At 35.3% G+C, this 22,451-nt stretch overlaps 1 protein-coding gene across 6 annotated transcripts in view; it reads left to right on the top strand.

The window, feature by feature from the left end:
• Positions 1–22,451, top strand: part of Raph1 (Ras association (RalGDS/AF-6) and pleckstrin homology domains 1) — a 94,960-nt gene that overhangs the window by 37,962 nt on the left and 34,547 nt on the right. For 4 of the 6 annotated variants that reach the window (XM_047543086.1, XM_047543085.1, XM_047543089.1 and 1 more), the window contains exons 2-5: positions 5,468–5,587; positions 9,488–9,593; positions 10,404–10,909; positions 21,046–21,126. In XM_047543086.1, the coding sequence (XP_047399042.1) occupies positions 5,468–5,587; positions 9,488–9,593; positions 10,404–10,909; positions 21,046–21,126 (813 nt within the window). The remainder of the gene's footprint in view (positions 1–5,467; positions 5,588–9,487; positions 9,594–10,403; positions 10,910–21,045; positions 21,127–22,451) is intronic. The other 2 variants (XM_047543088.1, XM_047543087.1) reach the window with 1 other exon arrangement.

Below are 22,451 nucleotides of genomic sequence, written 5' to 3'. Positions count from 1 at the left end.
CAGTCTTTACTCTTCTGCTAGCATCTCCATGCTTATTTTCCGAACAACCCCCCTCTACCTGCCTGCTCTTCACTAGTCTTAGTAAATTCTACCACTACTCATTCAGTTGTTGAAACCAGAAACTGAGGAATTAATCCTTGATTTCTCTTACCCGCTCCTCCCAGTACAGACTATGTACTTCATTTTCACCTCATAAAGAAATGATATCCAACAGTTAAGAGTGTGGGTCTGTCTACATTTGAATTCTAGGTGTGCAACCACAGCTTTAGGCCAACTGTTTACCTTTTCTCCTTGTTTTGTTAGTAAATAAGGTTAAATCTATCTACTTTGTAGGATTATTTAAGGATTAAGTGAATTAATAAATAAGCTATCAAGTGAATAAATATAAAACACTTGGGATGATACTTGGTCCATATTTACTCAATAAATACTAATTGCTTTCATCATCATCACCTTCATCTCTAGTCAATAGTTGAAGCCTTTATGAGATTTCTTGCCCCTACCACTGCAATAGCTACTGGTCTTAGGTGTCCCTCTCACAGTTTGTTTACCACAGACCAGTTAAAATGCTCCTTTAAAAAAGCGTTAATGCACTGGGTACAGTGACACATGTCTGTAATTCCAGCATCTCAGGAGGCTGAGACAGGAGGATAGCAAGTTTGAGGCCAGTGTCAACAACTACCAAGGCCCTAAGCAACTTAACTAGACCCCTTCTCTTAATAAAAAGTATTGGGGATGTAGCTCAGTAGTACAGTACCCTGGGTTCAATCCCTGATTCTACCCCCCGCCCCAATAAATAAAAATCTTTAATGTCATTTCACCAAGACCCTGCTTGTACTTGGAATAAAGTTAGGACTTATACTTAGGGTTTTTTGGGTTTTTTCCCTACATATAGGTATTCTAATTATTTACTAGGCTTGCAAGGATATAGGTGCTCTGTTACCTGTCTGTGTCTCTTAACCACAGATTCTGCCTCTCATTTTTAAAATCGCTGGGCTCCAGCCATAGAATAGTTTCTCCTTCCTTTAAATGTACCTGGCTTATTCCTCCTTTGGTCTTTGCATTATTATTTCTTCTGCCCATTCTTCCCCTAAATCTTCAATAACTGACTCCCCTTCATTTTCTATGTCAGTAGAAGGATCCATTAGGGAAAGGACTTCATCTGTCTTGTGTCACTGTTCTATTCTTATTACCTAGAATAGTGCTTGGCATGTGGTAGCTGCTCAATAAACAAATTAATAAAAATGAATTTTTTTAAAAGTGTACTCTTCTTATATTCATCTATATACATGATGGCCCCTAAAAAGCATGGTAGAATAAGTCATATACACTTGAATTCAAATTCTCACACTATCAGTTAGTGCATTTGAACCTCAGGAATAATTACCTAAGTTCTCTTAAACTAATAGTGTTCACTTATAAATGAGTAGCAGTTGTCTTAGAGAGTTAGTATGAGATTAAATGAGGTGTTCTTATGAACAACAGCACTCTATTAATGTTCATTTTGGTCCTTTATTATGTTGATTTTTTAAATGAACTTTGACCTTAAACTGACTCTATAGGGACCTTTTAAAAAAGTCTGCCATATATGTACACATATGATATATATATGAACACACACAGAGATACAAATACAGACACAGTGTGATACTCTTCCATTCAGCAGATATATTTAATGACACAGCTGTGAGCCAGGCACCATTCCAAGCATTGTGAATACAGAATGAAACCAAAGCACTTCCTCTTGTGGAGCTTTCCTTCTAGTGAAGGAAGCGAAATTATAAATGTGACAGATGGTGATAAGTGCTGTGAAGAAAAAAAAAATCATACAAGAGACAGAAAGTAACAAGGGTGGGGGTGCTGTTTTGATAGGATGCTCATGTAATCAACAGAATGAAGCAAGTCAACCAGCCATGCGGATATCTGAAGGAAAGAGTTCCAGGTAGAAGATTTGGCATTGCAAAGGCAGGAGGTTGGAGCAATAAGCAGCACACTATGCCTGGAAAAGCAGGGATGGTGGGAAAAGAGGGCCCTGAAGGTTAGGACCTCACAGCACTTTGTCTTCCTGCCAGTGACTTTGGATTTTATTCTCACTTCCTTTGTGGTATAGGGTATGTTTACTTTTGAGGGACATAGTTTCTTTCTCTCATGTATAATGGAGCAGGGAATTTAAGTGAGACTGTAATGTGTCTCCCCCAAAGAACCTAATCTAATAATCATAAAGTAATTTAATAGGATATGTTGTAGTGTATGCATTATAGTTTCCTTGGGCCTATTTGGATATCATTAAGGAAAAGCATAATGTTATCATCTATCCATTTTTTTAAAATCCAAATTATTTTGGAAAAAAAAAAACTTTCAAGTTCAGTTTTCTTAATTATTTTACCCTCTGAAAAAACAGCTAACTGTTGGCTTATTTTCTGATGTAACTGTTTTTAATAGGGGCATTATGTTTGGGAAAATTTAAGATTTAGGATTGTGATTTAATTGGTGATTTATAGCAGTTACAACTGAGTCTTGAGATGGGTAGGATGTGGGTGTCAAGGAACTGGCAGGCAAGAGTGAATTTCCTAACTAGATTTGCTGCCTGTGGACTATGCAAAGCCTGTAGAAAGACTTGCTGGAGGCTCTTCATTTGCTGGGGATAGTAAATAGAAATGATGCCATGTTGGGGATTGGAGACCAAGGATCCTCTGCATCAGCTTCTAGAGAGTGTTTTACAAGGCAAATTCTTTAGGGAATGTAGAACCGAAATGCTTTTCCCCCCTCCCTTTCCTTTTCCCACAATGCTGGGGTGCAAACTAAATTTTTCATGGAAAATTCTCTGAATAAGTTTCTTAAACTATTTTTTGTAAAATAATTCATGTGTTGTCAGAATTCAAAAAGGAACAGAACTAGCAAAAGTGACTATATGGTAACTGCAGTTACATCAAAATTTCCACTTACTCTATGACTCATCATCCTTGTTCACTAGACATATTTTCTTCTTATTCAAGTAGTAATTTAGATTAAGAAAACAAACTATTAGTGAAAATATTCAAAGGTGTTTTGAAACTCAAACTCAGAATACACCTAGGCTTGCATGTGGCGCCTAATTCTCTTGGCTCCATGATAATCTAAAATATTCACATTCATCTTTAATTACTTTATATTTGCCTTATAAAATTGTTTTCATATTGTTTTATTTTTCCTAGAATAGCCTTTTCCTTATGGGTAATTATAGCGTGTGGTCACAAAAGAAGTGTAGGCTTCAAACCTTTTTATATTAAAAACAGGAACTCTTGGTTTAAATGAAATCTTGTGGAAAACCCATCTGTAAAATGACTGAAGTTGTAGGTGTTGTTACAGCAGGAGAGCCACAGTGCCATCCTCAGTTTTTCTCCAAGAACACCTAGAGCTCACTACCCTCTCTGATCTGCTTTCCACATTTGTAAAATGGGAGCGATGGTACCTGTCATGATGGCTGATTCAAAAAGGTCTATGAGTAATGTTCTTTCCCTTTCCCCTTTTGCTGTAACTCCCTCATACTGTGTGTTAGGATGTTCATACATCACTTATTTTCCTGATGATGGGTCACCTGGATAAATATTCTGACTATTATATGACCAGATTTTTTACAGTGGAGAATATGGTCTCCAAAAATGTAGTGCTTTATGTATTGTGGCCTAAAATATTCATTAAAGATTCTAAAGCTGCTGTCTCTGCCCAAAGTGACAGCATCATGTGTTTTGGTGGCAGTACTGCAGACCCAGTTGTTTTAAATATACTTAGAGATATAAAATTTAATTAAACATATAAATACCATTATTTTCGAGCGGAATTCTTCCTAGAAATTTTAGCTTCTACATTATTCCAGTGTGTTTTGTTTTCAAGATTAGGGAAAAAGTAAGCTGACCATTATTTTCGAGATTCTGCTGCTTATTGACCCTCATTGAGAAGATGGGGTGTTTATATAGCTCCTACCTGTTCTCAAACTAGCAATTATTTGAGTAATTAAGTCACCTGGTCAGATGAAGGTTTTCTTTTCATTAACATTTTATATTTTTTATAAGTACGTCACTTAATGAGCTTTGATATCAGGTTTCTATTGAGATTGTTTTGTAAATTATTCAGTAAGAAATAAAAAATCTTGGAAATAATATTGTTGCAAATGAGTTAAGAAAACTAAAATCTCCTTAAGAGTCAATTTGTGAATTAAAGAATTGGTAGATCCATTCTCCATTTGCCAGAGTGGAATGCCCTAATTTATGTATAATCAAGGTGAAAAATTAAGAAGTGCCAATTATTAGTTTCTAATAGGGATATTGAAGAACTGCAGCCCTTCCCAATATTAGGCCTGAAGAAATTATTTGATTTGATTTTCAGCAGCTTTAGAACTACATCGGTTCATTTTAATTTTGAAACATTTGACTTTTTCTACAAATTTTTATATAGTGAAATAAGATTTGAAATTGAACTTCATGAAACCTCGTCAGATAATTAGAATCCTTACCATTCTACTTTAGCAATGGAAGATACTGTCTTAGTCTTTTCATATGATCTGTGCCAAACTGCTATAAATCACCAGCCTAGGTGCTTTTCTTTAATAACAGTATCCTAAAAATTCCATTGTGTATATGTACCACATTTACTTCATCCATTCATCTGTCGAAAGGCACCTAGATTGGTTCCATAGTTTGGCTATTGTGAATTGAGCTGCTATAAACTTTAATGTGGCTGCATCACTGTAGTATGCTGATTTTAAGTCCTTTGGGTGTAAAACAAGAAGTGGGATAGCTGGGTCAAATGGTGGTTCCATTCAAGGTTTTCTCCATACTGCTTTTCAGAGTGGTTGCACCAATTTGCAGTCCCACCAGCAATGTATGAGTATACTTTTTCCCCCACATCCTCGACAACATTTATTGTTGCTTTTATCCTTAGTAATTGCTATTCTTACTAGATGGAGCTGCAGAATATCATGCTAAGCAAAATGAGCCAATCTCAAAAAACCAAAGGCCAAATATTTTCTCCGCTAATTCATGGGATGGGGGGGCGCACAGGGAAAGATAGAGGTACTTTGGATTAGGCAGAGGGAAGTGAAGGGAGGAGAGGGGATTTGGGGGTAGGAAGGAGAGTAGAATGAATTGGACATTATTACCCTGTGTACATATATGATTACACAATTGGTGTGATTCTACATCATATACAACCAAAAGAATGAAAAGTTATACTCCATTTATGTATGATGTGTTAAAATGTACTGTATAACTAATTTGAACAAATTTTAAAAATTCAAAAAAACACATAAAATTTCCTAAAAATCTGTTCTCACTTGTCAACATCATCTCCATTAATGACTTCTAATTTTTTTAATAGTATAACTTCTAGTTTTGAAGATTTGACACCAGAGAGTGCAGTTGCACTTACAACATAATTGTTCAAGTTACATTTATAACTATTCATTCAACACAAATGTCTATATTTTCAGATGGAGCAGCTATCAGATGAAGAAGTTGACCATGGTGCTGAAGAAGACAGTGACAAGGAAGACCAGGATCTGGACAAAATGTTTGGAGCCTGGCTTGGGGAACTGGACAAACTCACTCAGGTTAGAAGTAGTACTTGAAAAACTGGTTGAGGATTTAAAATTATCTCTGCATGGTAAAAGTTTAATTTGCAGACATAGGATATGAGTACAGGTTAAACTTTTCTGCTAGAAAGAAAAAATGCCCAACACATTAACAAGTAAATGAATAATAACTCTATGACACAAGGTAGTATCTTTTATGATTTTTCTGAGGATTTTAAAAAATTTTTATGACATCTTCTTTTTATCTAGAGGGATTACCTAATATCTTTCTCAGGTGTTTGAGGTTGCTAGTTTAAAATGTTTCAAGCCTAAAATTTAAAAGTTGAAGTTTTTACAAATTTTATTCAATAAATTAGTAAATTGAAATACATTTTATAGCATAATTTACATGTCATGTTTTCTATTACATGTTTCTAGAATACTGACCAAATTCCATTCCACATTGCATTTTAAACAGTGTTTTCTTTTGGTTTTATTTTTAAATCCATGGATTTTAAAATAATAATAACCTTATTCTCTAATGCAGGACACTTGAAAATAAAAGGGTACAGTTTTTACTGCTCTATTTAATATATTATATTCAATATATGAAGAGGTTGTTTTTATTAAAATTAATTTTGCGGCAGTGAGAACATTAGAACAACTTATTTATCCTTAAATGATATATTTGGAAATGCATAAATATGAGATTCCTTAGCTAATGGAAAAGTAAGTTGGTAAAATAGAAGTGTAAAGTATTAGCTTACTTCTGTACTATAGATCATTTTGAAAAGCAGATGTCTCTGTGACCATGATCTGTTAATATTGAAATTTGGGGAGAATGTTTTCAATCCTATTAATGATTTCTGTGGGGCTTTCGCTTCACCTGTGATCAAAGTAAGCCCCACCTGCACCCCCTGGAATGTCTTTTACATCTGTAGGTGCCAACCATTTCCATTTAATTCTTAATTTTTTAAGAAGGTAATTTTGGCATAGAGATGATGCCTAGGTTAAGTAGTTCTTTGCTGGGTAGAAAAAGGAAGCAAAGAACAGAAAACAAAATGAGAGTTCATGAAAGAAATTATGCAAGGGCCAGCTGACATGTGTATTTTCCCTGATCAGGAGGATTTTTGTCCTTGCTTGAGGAGGGAGCCAAAAAGAGAAAGACATTTAGGTATCAGTACAGGTAGTAAAGGTGAAGGAGGAACTCCATGCTGATCCACTGCAAACTATTCTCCCCAAATTTTAAATTGCCTGACATAGTGTAACGAGCCACTCACCAAAAAAAGGAATGGCTCCTAAACATGCTATGGTTGTTCTTTTCATCATATAAATCTGTGTTTCATCATATAAATCAGATTAAAACTATTGCACAATGTGACTCAACTGCTAACACATTGCTTTTTTTAAAAATATTTTATTAGTTGTTGATGAACCTTTATTCATTTATTTACTTGTACGTGGTGCTGAAAATTGAACCCAGTGCCTCACGCATGCTAGGCAAGTGCTCTACCACTGAGCCACAACCCCAGCCCCCACATTGCTTTTTAATGGAAATTTTCAGGAAATAATTGGGTACCTAAAACCTGAAATTTCTTATTTATTTTGTTACTTTAATTCACGATAAAGTGTCACCTGTGTCCATAAACAGTGGTATTTCAGCATTATATTAAATCATTTGTTTTAATTGGTAATTTAATTGGTAATTCTTCTAAAATAGTTTGTAAAACTTTGTGTATTGTGCATTTTTCTAAAAGAGGGTTCACAGCTTTAGTTAAGTGCTTAGTGACTGCCCACAAAAGATTAACAGTCCTCCTACTAAATTACCAATTTCTTCTACCAAGGAGTATTTTTCATTAGTTCCTTTGTTGCACCACGGGCAGAGCAGGTAGTTAAAATAAATGATCATGCATTTAAACTGATAAATAGATTGACTTTTCATAAGTCTTCATACTCTAGTTATCTTATAAAAAATTTTAGCTACTTTTTATTCTCCAGTTCCACCAAAAGGAAGGGTATTAGGGCCTAAATTGCTGCAGTAGAGTTAGGTTTGAGGTTAAAGGAGAGTTTTCTGGCCATTTTGTGAAACTGTGAAATGAGGTGCTGAAGAGATTGTGAATCTCCTTCATTTAATAGCTTTAAAGACAGGATGGGCACTCTATGGATTCATTTTATCTTTAGACGAATGAATAACAGAGCATTCAAATCTATTTATTTGGTACTAGATACCAAAGGTGCTTTACCACCAAGTCATATCCCCAGTCCCTTGTATGTTTTTTATTTTTATTTTTATTTTTTTATTCTCGTTAGTTACCCATGATAGTAGATTGTATTTTGACATATTTTACATGTATGGAGTATAATTTCTCATTCTTCTGGTTGTACATGATGTAGAATTACATCGGTTGTGTGATTACATGTGCACATAGGAAAGTCATGTCCTATCTATTCTACCTTTCCTATTCCCATTCCCCCTCCCTTCCCTTCATTCCCTTTTGTCTAATCCAAAGTACTTCTGTTCTTCCCTATCCCTGCTCCCCCTCCCTTATTGTGAGTCAACATTTATATATCAGAGAGAACATTCGGCCTTTGGTTTTTGGGGATTGGCTTATTTCATTTAGCATGATAGTTTCCAGTTCCATCCATTTACCAACAAATGTAATAATTTCATTTCTCTTTCTGACTGAGTAGTATTTCATTGTGTATACATACCACATTTTCTTTATCCATTCATCTGTTGAAGGGGCACCTCGGTGGTTTCGTAGTTTAACTGTTGTGAATTGAGCTGCTGTAAACATTGATGTGGCTGGAGGCACAAGCCAGAACAGTCCTTCCACATATTCTAATCAAAATCCATGATTCTACAAATAAGAATATCCATGATTCTTTTTTTAAACTTGAATCTTATTTGATACCTAATTTACATAGCGATTAAAATTTTAAAAACTGATTCTCATATATACAAATGATTTAAATAGCACTAAGCCTAATTTCTTTCCCCTTTTTCTGAATTTTTTTTATTATAAATATCATTATTGTCAAAATAAGGAAAATGGGAGATAAACTGTCCTTTAAAAAGGTGGTGAGGGGGCTGGGGCTCCGTGGCAGAGCACTTGCCTAGCATGTGTGAGGCACTGGGTTCAATCCTTAGCACCGCATAAAAATAAACATATAAAATAAAGGCATGCTGTCCATCCACAACTACCAAAGAAAAAAAAGGTGATGAGGGCTGGGGGCTCAGCGGTGGAACATGAGCTTAGTATGGACAAGGCTCAGGCCTGGGTTCAGTCTCCAGCACCAAACTAAATTAATTGATCAGATTTAATTAAATAAAATGGTGGTGAGATAACTTATAAGTCACCCTTATATCCATAAATGTGGGTATAATTGCAGCCTTGTCACAGAGAGAATAGCAGAGTTACAGTTCACCCTCATCTTAAACTTGTAATTGCTTTCTGTTAAGGTCTTGGGTTTTACCAATTTTGAGTTCAGAATTGACCTTTATCTTCAAGGTCTTCATAGCCAAAGAAAGAAGCTATGCTGGACCAAAAAACACATATCTCTCTAAGGAAAGAGATGACAGAACTCTCTGCATGGATCCTTTCCAGTTCTTTTCTTACCATATCCATATTCATATACCAAGCTTATTTTATAGTGAATTTATGTAAAATTAGGTCAGTCACAGCTCGATATATTTGAAAAAATATATGACAGACTTAATTTTCAGGTGCCTTAAAAGTAAGCATATATCTAAAAATTGTAATAACTAATGAAAATAATGTGAAAACCATTTATACTTTTCCTTAAGGCTATACTTAAAAGAACTTTGGTTTTGTTAATTATCATATGGTAATTCACTTAATCATAAAAAACTTTATTCATCTTTTTATGTAATTGAAACCTGAATTCAATATAACTTATTAAACTTTATTTTTAAAGACTTTGGATTCTGACAAACCCATAGAACCAGTGAAAAGATCTCCTCTTCGCCAGGAAACAAACATGGCCAATTTTTCTTATCGTTTCTCCATATACAACTTGAATGGTAAGATGTAACTAAGTAAAGTGTGAAATAGTATACTAACCTGTATAATGTGGGAACAGTACAGCTATAATCCAGATGTAAAAGCAATATAAAAACTACATGCATAATCTAAGTTCTTTGTTTCTTAATCTGTGCCTATTAATTGAGATTATCACAGAAATAAGGCTAACTGAAACATAATTAAAATCATATTCTAGTCAATTTAAGTACATACTCAGGTGGAACTTCACAGCAAATTTAATTCCATTGTTGTTTTCTCACTGGATTAAAGTCCAATGAAATTATTTATTAATAATTTTAAAATCAACCCTTATGGCTTTTATTTTTTTATTTATTCTAGTTGGTACCCCTATGACTTTTATTTGATATATTCTACTAGTCAACTTTATTGACATTCTAAACTGTAATTATTTTTTTAGACTTTTTACTTCCCTTTTTACTTTTCCCTTTTGGTATTAACGTCTTTACCTGGGCACTAATCCTATTAATAGCCTATTAAAATCTGTGGTGAAAAATTATTATGGAGGATGTGGATAAAACCATGGAACAATATAAGATTTTTGCAGTATTTTTGTCTTTCAACTCATAATTTTGTTCTCCTTGATTACTAGAGATCTTAAAAGGTAGACTAATTTCTTCCAGAGACAACTTTTGGAATTTAAAACAAACAAGAAACTTGTCTAGAAATACTTCGGTTAGCTTTGGCCCAATGGAATGAATTATTTTGCTTCTTCCCCCACATTTAACTGATTTATAATGGAATGTATAAATTCTGATTAAGTGTGTTCTGGAAATGTGTGTTCTTTGCAGAAGCTCTGAATCAGGGAGAGACTGTGGATCTGGATGCCCTGATGGCTGATCTTTGCTCTATAGAGCAGGAGCTCAGCAGCATTGGTTCAGGAAATAGTAAGCGTCAAGTCACAGAACCGAAAACTACGCAGAAATTACCTGCTAATCGACATACATCAAAACATGGCACCTTGAAAGGATTATCTTCTTCATCTAATAGGATAACTAAACCTCCTCATGCTAACTACTCCCTAGATGACATCACTGCACAATTAGAACAGGCCTCCTTGAGCATGGATGAGGCTGCTCAGCAGTCTCTACTAGAAGATACTAAGCCCTTAGTAACTAATCAGCACAGAAGAACCGCCTCAGCGGGCACAGTGAGTGATGCTGAAGTTCGCTCTATTAGTAACTCCTCACGTTCTAGCATCACTTCTGCGGCCTCCAGCATGGATTCTTTGGATATTGATAAAGTGACACGCCCTCAAGAACTGGATTTGACATCTCAGGGGCAGCCAATTACTGAGGTAAATAGATGGAACTTTTTTCTCCCTGCAATTTTAGAGTTAAATAAGGGGCAAATTATTTTAAAGACTGTAGTTTTAACTTTCTTAATGCTTCTACATTTAAAACTTGTCAAAAATATTTTTCAACTATTTTAAAATAAGACTGCAGATGAAATATATCACCAGATATGGCTGTGTCACAAAGAGGATTTTGAAAAGATTTAATTTCTTTTTCATTCTTCTGACTTTTTTGGAAGCCTTGAATTTATATTAGTTCTTTAATTAAAATATTGAAATGTGGGCTAGAGTTGTGGCTTAGTGGTGAAGCACTTACCTAGCATGTGTGAGGCACTGGATTTGATTCTCAGCATCACATAAAAATAAATAAATGAAATAAAGACATTGTGCCCATCTATAACTAAAAAATCAAATAAAAATTTTAAAAAATTGAAATGTGATTTCCAAAGCCATTTATAGTGACATAGTTGATAATTGCTTTTTAGTATATTTATTTAAATGAGGACCTGAGAAGAACATTTATCCCTGTTGTAGGCCTCTAAAATTTTAGTTTTCATGATTTACTCCTTTTTATTATCGAAGAGTCAGCATAATATATTGAATCTGTGATGGTAAGATTAACAAAAGCTGAGTTTGGTGAAAGAGAATTCATTATTTTGAGTACTTTTTTATCAAGAAGATTGCAAAATCAACAGGTTAAAGTAAACTTGCCAGTGAGCTTGCATTTATGTATTCTGTAATACAGGGTTAAAATAATCTATTTATGAATAAGTAATACCAATATAAAATCTTATAGAATATTGTTTAAGGGATTACAGAAAAATTTTAAATTTATACCTATTATGTGACATTATTGATTTTTTTTTCTCTCTAACTGATTTTATTACTTAGATTAATTTGCTTTAGTCAGTAACTCCTAGTATTTATTCATGGGCCTAGCTTTGTTCTAATACTGTGGAGCACAAAAGAAACATAAATCACAGTAGTTTAGAGGTAAACTTGAGTTTTCTTGCTAAGAAAGTTAGCAAATTATATCAGTCTAAAGAATAAGCTTTCATTTATTTAAAATAAAACCTTAGGTGGTATATAATCTATAGAGAACTTGAAAACTGGTTTCTGCTTTATAATAATCAAGAATTATATTTAGCACCAGCTACCTATTTCATGTCTTTTAGATACACTTCCTGAGATTTAAGCAATATTTTATTGGAGATATACTGTCTTCATTACTCTTTATCTTGTATGTTGACATTACTTCCTTCTCATCAGGTTATTTTGAATTGGGTCAAGATGTATGAGGACAGATTATAAACTAATTATTAATTATATTCTAATGTGTGTGTTTATCTTTCTGTCTGTAAAATACACTCAAAAAAGTTCAAACCATGTAAGGTCAAAAGAAGTAAAAAGTGAAAAATTCCTCTCTCCCAGCAAACATACTTCCAATGGTATCTAGTGATATCCATGGGCAAGGATACTAGCATTCAGTGGTGTGATGTTTAATGTAATACTTTTAATGTAAGGTTTGGTGAGTAAAAGCAGGCAAAGGACTTTAAAGTCTTATCTGGACTGTTCTTTTGCCTCACCAGAGGGAATAGAAAAGTGGTTTAACAAGCCTGGAACTTGATTTAATATGCTTTTTTCTGGGTCTGCTCTGTTCTGATTCAAATCAAGTAAACTGGGACAGCTCTATAGATCCCAAATCATATATCCAATTATCCTCAACATCAGATACAATTTTATAAAAAATTTCATTGGTTTTTCATGCATAGAGTTAAATAGTACTATAAGAACATTTTAAAGAATCAGATCATTCTTCGAGACTTACTACGAAAAACTCGTTATACACCCATCATATTCTGCTCCCAGAGGTAAGCACTTTCTACTATTTTAGCTAGTTCTTACAGTACTTAACTCCTTACATTAAATCCACACTTATGTCACTATTTCCTGACTCTTCCCGTTGTGTGTATTGTCTGCTGACTTCTTGCTCTGGAAAATGAGGATATAGCTGTTTTTAGACAACTCCCAGTACTTCTCTGCTCTGCCTCCATTTCCCAATATATTTTGATAGGGTTCATATTTAGTATTTTTGTTATGATTATGTACTTGCAGTTTGCTTCTGAACTATATTCTCTTACATTTCCTTTCTGGAACATCATTTTGCTTTTCCTAAAATTCATAATTATCTTTATATTTTATAAAGTATTTCCTTTTTTTGTGTTTATTACTGTTTCAATTCTAAACCCTACCCCATTGATTAAATCTCTCACTTGCATCAAACAAGTTTAGTGTTCTGTTAATTTCATCTTCTTAAGATTTGTTTTTGGTTCTGTGTGTGTGTGTGTGTGTGTGTGTGTGTGTGTATGTGTGTTTTATTTGTAGGGGGGTAGGTTGTTTGTTTTGTTTTTGTACAAACAGTCTGTAGGATTATTAAGTTGTTTTTTTCCAGAATGGTGACCTACACAGAAGATTCTTCGGTCTGCTACACAGAGGGCATATCCCTTGCTGCTAGTGTTTAGCAGTGCGTTTGTGAAAAAAAGGGTTTAGATATAAGGGTGATCCTTAGTGTTCAGTGTGAACTTCATCTGATCTTCCTAGATCAGGGTTTCTCAACCATCAGCACCATTTGCATTTTGGGTAGGGTGATTTTCTCTTTTGAGGGGCTGCCAGTCATTGTAGGATCTTTAGCTGCATCTCTGGCCTCTAATGTCTAGGTTCCAGTAGTATATTCTTCCCTCTAGTTGTGACAACTAAAAATGTTTATAGACATCTCTACATGTTCCCAGTAGGACAAAATCACCCCCATTTAAGAATCACTGCTCTAGGTAGAAAGTGAACAGTAGATCTGAGCCCTAATTTTTCATGAAAATTTTCTTGGGTTTTCCTTTTCTTGGTGTTCTCTCCTGGAAACATACTGGATTGGGATTAAATGTAGAATGTCTCCAGGTAATAGTGTTTATTACAAAATGGACCCCTGGTTGCTGAGTGCATACAGACCAGGAAGACTGACCATGAAGAACAATATAGGCCCATGAGAAGATGCAGATCTTGACTTCCTGGTGTACAGTGTGACTGTTGTAAAAGCTTGAACATGTCCCTGAGGGGCCCTGGAACTTGTCCTCATTGGCTGTTTCAAGATTGTGTTGGTTCCTGTGCAGCATGAAGTTTCTTTGAGCCTTGGTGATTTTTTTGCATTTGTCCACATGGTCTCTTTCCCTTACAATGAGCTGTCACTTATAGACCCAAAAAGGGTCCCTGCTGGGTAATATGGACTCCCTCTGAAGATGGCATATTTAATGCTAGCATGCCAGCATTCTGTCTTTGTTTTTCTGCAGAACTGAGTGAACCCCATGCCAAGCAGAGGTCTGTTGGATTCTGTGAATGACTATCAGCCAACCTGAAACCACTGCTGATGGACGAGTAAAGGGAATTAACCACTCAAATATGGTTTCTACCAATCTTCCTGCTTTTAATCCCACTGTCACTTATTCTGCCACTTTTGGGGACTTTAGAGGTTACATGATATAAATTGGGGTGTTACTTTGCTTTTCTTCAGTGCTGGCTCAACATTCAATTTTCTTGGGTCTGCTATGTTGATTACTACTCAGCTATATGCTTTTTTTTTTTTTTTTTGGCAGGTGAGCATTTTATTAGATAAAATAGGAAGTGTGCCTACCCACCCACCTCTTCTTTTGGCTCAGCTGGGTAGCTCTCCCACCCCAAGAAAGAGCAAGAGTCTAACACTGATAATGGCAGAGGGTTAGGCAGAAAGCTGGGGGTAGAGTGGGGCTCCTTCTAAATCTAGTTACAAAAAAGAAACCTCAGCTACAAATTCTGGAAAGGGGAACTATACTTAATCCACCAAAAAATAGAATGGTAAGTAGTGTTCCCTTCCACTGGCCCAGATGATGGGACGGAGGGGTGGTAATATCCAGTCTATGGGCCCTGATTCCCAGGTGTTTCCAGTGCTCATCAAAACCAGGCATGGGGGAGGCCCTGGCAAAGTGCTCCACCCTCTGCTTTCTAGCTTTCAAAAACCATCGTTTTCTTGGAATTTGTCATTTAAAAAAAAGCAGTATCTGGGAAGAGTGGAACTACCTCATTAGCCATTCCTTCTCAGTCTTCTCTTCATGTGTACAACTTCTTGACTTTGGAGTACCCCAGGGCACAGTTCTTAGGCTACTTTTCTGTCTACACACACTCCTCCTGATCTCATCCATGTACACTGACAACTGCAAATTTTAATTTTAATTTCACTTATTTAGGATACTTCCTAGTACCTTCCTTCACCCTGTTTGAACCCATTAAAGCAGTGGTTCCCAACTAGAGGCTCTTCTGTCCCTCAAAGAATATTCAATATTTTTGGTTGTCCATGATAGGAGGGTACTACTGGCATCTGATGGGTAGAGGCCAGAGATGCTGCTGAACATCCTACAGTACATAAGACAGCCCACACATAAAAGAACTGTCTGGCCCAAAATAGTGCCATGGTTAAGAAATCACATCCTGAAATCAGATGGCATCTGTCAGACACTGTTGGCAATGCCCCCAATAAGAGTATGTTGTACGAAGCCTTCTGTTAACACTTTGAAGTCTTTCAAGTTTGATGAGTATTGAGTCTGAGATTCAAGGAAATACAGGTATCTTTAGCCAGCATCTCTTCCCCCGAAATCCAGGTGCATTCATTCCATTTCTAATCAGTATCTCAGGATGTCTAATAGCTCCTGGTCTAAACCTGAATCCCTAATCTTTTTCTCCATACTTGATTCTCCTACGTACATCTTTTTCATCTCAGTTAATGACTGTTTCATCTTACCATTTCATCAGATACATTTCATGTCTTTTATCTGCTTATCTTTTTCTTTCCACCTCCCCTCTAATCGAACAGTAAATACTGTTGGCTTTATCTTCAGAATATATCCAGAGTCTGACCACTGGTTACCACCTTTACTACTACCAGGCCAATACCATCCCGATCTAGATTTTTGTAATAGCCTCCCAACTGATCTTCCTGCATTCACCTTCCTTTTAACAGTCTATAATCTGGATTGCAGCCAGAGTGATCGCATTAAAAGATGAATCAGCTCATTTGTTTTGAACCTGAAGGCTTTGTATCTCACTCATGGTAAAGCCAACATTCCTGCAGTGGCCCACAGGGCATTACCTGATCTCCTTTCCCTTGTCTACTGACTGTTTTTCTCTTCCTTCTCTCCTTTAACTCTTCTGACCAAACTGCCTCCTACTTGTTCTTTGCCATCTATTAGAGCCTACCTCTAGTCTTGGTGTTTGTAACCCTGCCTGGATGCCCTTCCAGACACTTGCAAGGTACCTTTAGGAATTTGTTCATGTGTTACTTTATCACTGAGGTCTTCTCTGATGGTGGCATTTAAAAATCAAACTCCCTTCCTTTGCCCCATGATTATATTTTATCACCCTTTCCCTTAAGCACTTATCGACCCCCATGATTATATTTTATCACTTATCGACATTTAACTTACTATGTAGTTTACTTTTTTATTTGGTTTATCTGTCTCCTTCCAAGTAGCTTATGTTCATAAACTTCATGAGGAGAGGGTTTTTTCATTGTTTTGATGACTGATGTGTCCTTAACACCTAGGTTGGTGTTTGGCTCATAAGAAGCACTCAGATATTTAAATGAGCAAATATCTACTCTCTTTATTTGGAAGTCTGCACTCTTAAAATTGTCAGCAGGTGTTTTCTTTCAAGATGGTGAGTTGTGTATCACGGTGAAGTTAACATGTGAAAGCTCCTTAATGAAACTTTTTTTTCATGACTAGGTTCTCTAAAGTCAGTAATTATACTTGTTACAGAGAAACCTAGGATGGAATACTTTTACTAATGTGATACAAATGCCAGTTCGAAGAATCAACTTAAGATTGGTACTATTGGGCTGGGGAGATAGCTCAATCGGTAGAGTGCTTGCCTTATAAGCACAAGGCCCTGAGTTCGATCCCCAGCACCAAAAAAAAAAAAAAAGATTGGTACTATTTCATCATGTGTACATGAATAATCAACGCCCATCTAAAAGTATGCTCCTCTTTCTGCCTCTTCTCTGAAAGCCACCAGGGATAGGTATAATACAGTTCCACATCAGAAAGTATGTCTTTTTCCCCTGCCTTTGTCTTTCTTGGATTTTACTCTTCACTTTATCCTCAGAATATATTGAGTCTGAAATACTGTGCTTTTAAGCACTTCACATGTGTTATCTCATTTCCTTTGATACATACATTATCCCATCCAAGCTAAGACTAAAAAGATTAAGTAGATAAAGTAACTGAGAAGTCTATATTTGAATTCCAGAGCTACAACATCTGTTTACTGGTTTTTAATCAAAATTTTAATATCAGTTGATTGTTTAAAATGATTTTTTCCTAAATATTAAGTTTTGTTTTAGTATAAAATTATTCTTCATGGATACATTTAAAAATGAATTACAGAATGATTTTAGTCAGTATTCTTTTGAAGTCCACCAGCAATAATGATCATTTGCTAGGTCTTTTAAAATTAGAATTCATGGTACTTGAAATAAATTCTAATAAAGTATTTTTCAACCCACGTGAAATATAGATTGCAGCTAATCTACTCATTGTGGTTTTTTATTCATGTTAACTAATAAAAAAATATTTTTCCATAAGACAACAGCACAAGCTGTTTAAGTGATAATTTAAATATCTGCATATTAAAAATTTCCTGGGGCTGGGGGGATAGCTCAGTGGGTAGAGTGCTTGCCTTGTAAGCACAAGGCCCTGGGTTCGATCCCCAGCACCCAAAAAAAAAAAAAAATTTCCTGTAAAATAGTGTTTATAGATTTAAAGTTAATACTAAAATGTACCTTTATATTTGTTTTCTGTTAGGGTTTACACTTTAATGATTCCTTAGAATTGGGAATTTTATATATGAAAATGTATTTTTTAAATGAAAGTACTTTTTAGAGCTGTTAAAATTAGTTTATAACAGATTTAAAAGGTTTTACTACATCTTAAAAATATAACTTGGCAAATTGTTATATTATGATGGGGAAGAATTGCCTAGTGCCTGATTAAAACTTTTGAAATTTATAACTCTTTTCCTCATATGGAGAGCATTTTTTTCATATGACGCTGTCAATATTCAAGTTTATCATGTGATACCACAATGCACATCATGGCTTCAATGCAATTACTCCACTTCCTTTACCTTCTAGAACTATTCCTGTGGCAAATTTGTAGAAATTTTAGGTGTTAAGAAGAAAACAGCAGTTGTGTTTCATAGCACATGGGGTGTGACTCCACTAGCATCAAAGTCCCCAATTATTCTTAGCAAACATGATCCTTACTGCTCTGAAGTAGTACCCGGATAGGAAGGAGCACAGGATTTTCTGAAAGCTTTAGAAGGCCTGCATATCTGAGGACTTCCTTGGAGTTACAGTTTGATTTGTTTTTCCTTGCAGCCACCTTTCTCATAAAATTCTAATGACCAGTTCACTGAAATTTTTTCATGTGTACCAACGTGGTATTTAATTCCGATCTGACTGGCCTCGTGAAGTTTGACAGCAAAAGGAATAGCTATCGGATGAAAGAAGAGACTGAAGATTTGGTGTAATCTGGGGAAAATCTAGTTCACAAGAGCAGTTTTCAGATATACTCCCTCAGTCAAACTGGCATATATGCCCTGACTCACATTATGTGTATTTCTTGGGAATCTGTACATTTTTTTCTTCTGTAGAAGAAAATGTGTTTATTTGATTTTAGGTCTGTTTTGTTTGGAGTTGGTGTGTTTCTGATAAAGGATCTTTGTTGGTTTTTTTGTCTGTTTTGAACAAGAATAGAAATATATTCATGTGTTTTTAAATTTGATAGGCTCTCTAAAATATAAAATAAAATGGTTTTAGAAGCACTTACACATTAAACTGGCTATTGAATGGCATGAACAAAAGGAGAAATAAAGAGAAAAGAGGGAAAAATAGAAAATAATAGCTTTATTGAGCTAAAGAGCAGCTTTATTGAGTGCTTATTCTGTGTTAACATTGTGTACTTTTTTTTTTTTTGCTTAACACAATGGATGGAAATGAGGCAGAGAGTGACTGCATAATCTGCCCTAGGATTTGAACATAAGAACTTTGGTCATAGACCTCATGTCATCATATCATGCTGCTTCATCACAGAATTGAAGGGGGAATCCAGATGAGTATACTGGCCAGTGTTCTCAGGGAGACCTAAAGACAGAACTACATAGGCAGGAGAAAAAAAGGCCAAGAGATTTATGCAGCAACACCCCCATCTTGTGGTGCTTTGGTATATTTTTTAATGTTTTGGGTTAAAATTTAAGAATGAAATAAATTAAGTCTTAAATAAAATTCAGCTGAGGTGTGACAGTTGCCCATTTTTAGAGTAATATGTCAGTTATTATTTAATGCTTATATGATATAACTGCTATTTTTACCTTTATTTTACACATGAGTAAACAAGTTAAACAGTAACTCCAAAATCACATTGTTAGTACTTGACCACACTGGGGTTGGAACCCAGGCACTCCATCCCCAGGATCTGCATTCTTCATCATGCTATGCTTATTAGCAACAGAACCACTTGTGAAAAATGCATATATGTGTCAATAAAGGATGAATGTACATCTTTGTAACTGAAACAGTGGTTGCATAAACCTCTACTTCTTTCCTCTAATTTTAATATAAAATGTTCACTGTCATGAGGAAGTGTTTTATTTGTAGCCACTCCTTTGGTACAAAGCCATTTCTTAATAATGGTTTGGCTCCTGTGTTTAGATCAATGCTTTCAATATGTGCCCTCCCATTCCTACCCCATGGATTCTGACTGGCAGATGATACTTCATTTAACAGTTAACATTCAGTTGAAGGAATTGGTGACCCATAACTTACTTTTCCAAGATTTGTGGAGGATTTTTGAAAGATTGACACAGAAACTGATAACTTTATAGCACAAATGAAAGTTCTTGGAACTGAGAAAGTTTAGAACAAAATTTTTGGAGAATTGATCCTTGAATTAGTTTTCCTATGTTTTGGACATAACTTTTAGACTAAGTAATGATAAAGAGTAGGTAAATATTAGGTTTGGGATAATTTCTTTTAAGTATTAAGTACCTTGTAGAAAAGAACCTAATTAACATGAGATAAACCATATTCTGTAATCCCTTTTCGTCTTTTTAATGTAACAACAGAAATTAATTTTAATCTATGTGTATTCTGTATTTTTGTCCCTTTACAACAATTTTTATAAGAATGTATTAAATTTTAGTAACTATATATTGTTCCATCATACTATGCAAAATGATAGTAATCTCTTCCAGAATACTTTAAATTTAATTTAAGGGATTAGTAAGTAGCTAAAAGATGGAGAGCTTTAGAGCATGAGTTCAGGAAAATTGGCAGTACAAAGGAGAAAATACTAGTTTAATGAGGAAGGCACATAGAAGAATTGATCATTTCTTTGTGCCCTTAGTGGGCTGGTCTTGTTGAGTATCAGAGACTCAAGTTGGAGGAAGAATGAGTAGAATCTGGGATGTGCTTGGTTTTAGCAATATTGCTAGATATTGGAGGGTGGGGAGGCTGTCTGTTTATATAGAACTAGGGAGAGAAATGAGAAAGAATATGGATTTAGTTCTGGAGTATACTTCAGTGGTAAGATGCTCGTGGTGGATGTGGTTTTCTTAGTAATGGAGGGGAGTGAGGTCATGTGACGAGGGGAAAAGGGGAAGCTAAAAGCTTGAAGAACTCAGAGCAGGGTATTGAAGAATGATTTAGCAAAGTGCGGGGAGGAGATGAAGAGTACTGCCAAACAGTGGTCAAAGCCAAATTAAAGTTCATTAACATGAATTGGTATTGGACACAATGTTTGTGCACAGTTCTTCCATAGAGCTGTATTGTCCAGAAGTAGAGTGAGATGATTCATAAATTATTAAGGCTTAGGATCATTTGGTTTTAACCTTTTTAATTTTTGCATAGAAGAATGTAAGGTAATTGCATGTGACTTTTCATTACTATTCTATTTCATTATTGTTTTGTTTCATTTCAGTGATTCTTTTCTCTTTCTGCATGACAAGGAGAGCTGCCCTTTTCATCTCCTTTACCTATCATTTTCTTCCTTCCTCCATTTTCACAGCATGCTATTTCTCTGAGATGTCCCAGCAAGCAGGCCAAGCGTCATATTGACTTCACAGAAGAACAGGCTGAGCTGACACCTGTAAGTCCTGTAAACGTGTCATGGGACGATTTAAATATCAATGAAGAGGAATGCATTCATTAGAACTCCAAATGATGAAATCTGTCATATGACACAAATTTTTCAAATAAAAATTAAATCATATTTAAATGAGCAATACCAAATAAACACCTTTATGATATGATATCATTGAATATTAATACTCAGGGTAAATTAGGTGATAGCATATCTGATGAAGAGAATTTTTGCGTTGGAAACAGAAACCACATGTTTTATTTTTCCTTCTGAAGCTAAGGGCTTTGATCAATTTCTTAAGATATTAATAGATATAGTCATTCTTCAGGATGGGGTTATCAAGTAGAATGACTTCTGTATTAATGCTTAACTGTAAACCTAGTTCCTTTTTTCAAAAATATTCTCTGGCTAGCAATTGATAAATTTGTATGCTTCAGTGCTGTACAGTTCCATAGGGTAGAGACTAGCCACATGTGGCCATTAAGTACTTAAAATGTGGTTAACTCAAATTGAAATGTGCATTAAGGATAAAATACACGTTGGATTTTCAAGACTTAATGTAAAAAAGGAACATAACATATTCCTTTTAATATTTTTATATTGATGACTAGTTAATATTCTGGGTATGGTTTCTTTTTATACCTTTTCAAATTAGTGTAGCCACTATAAAATTATAAATTAAATATAAATTAAAATTATAGATTAAATTATAAATTAAATTACTGTGGCTAGTAATATTTCCATGGGACCATGCTTCTTCAGAGTCATCTGTAAAGCATAAGGAAAAACCCCTAAATCCCTGACCCCTAACTAACTAAATCAGGTTTCCTCTAACTCTGCCCTTCCTTTACAAATATTGGAAATACTGGTAGTAATCCAGTGAATTGGTTTCACACCCATTAATAGGTTACACCCTGCTAAGTGAAAAACACTTGGCTTATCTCACCTTTGCACCACTGTGACAGATATATAAGAAAAACAATGTAGAGGAGGAAAGATTTATTTTACTTCCTGGTTTCAGAGGTTTCAGTCCCACGGTCAGCTAGCTCCCTTGTTTTGGACCTAAGGTATGAAGTAGAACATCATGGTGGAGGAGAGCTGCTCTGCTCATGGCATCTAGGAAGGAGAGATAGGCCAGGGAGATGACAAACCCTTCCAGGGTACTCCCCCCAGGGACGTGCTTCCTCCGTCTAGGTCCCACCTCCTAGCAGTCCATTCAGCTATCAGTGGATTAATCTGCTAATAAAGTCAGTTCCAATTATTTCCTAAAAGCCCTTGAACACATGAGGCTTTGGGGGACATTCCAGATCCAAACCTTAACAAATGTAGAT

This window comes from Sciurus carolinensis, chromosome 3 (assembly GCF_902686445.1).
Source record: "Sciurus carolinensis chromosome 3, mSciCar1.2, whole genome shotgun sequence".
NCBI classification, from domain to species: Eukaryota; Metazoa; Chordata; class Mammalia; order Rodentia; family Sciuridae; genus Sciurus; species Sciurus carolinensis.
Note: the sequence above shows the minus strand (reverse complement) of the source record. Positions and strands in the feature narration are given on the sequence as shown.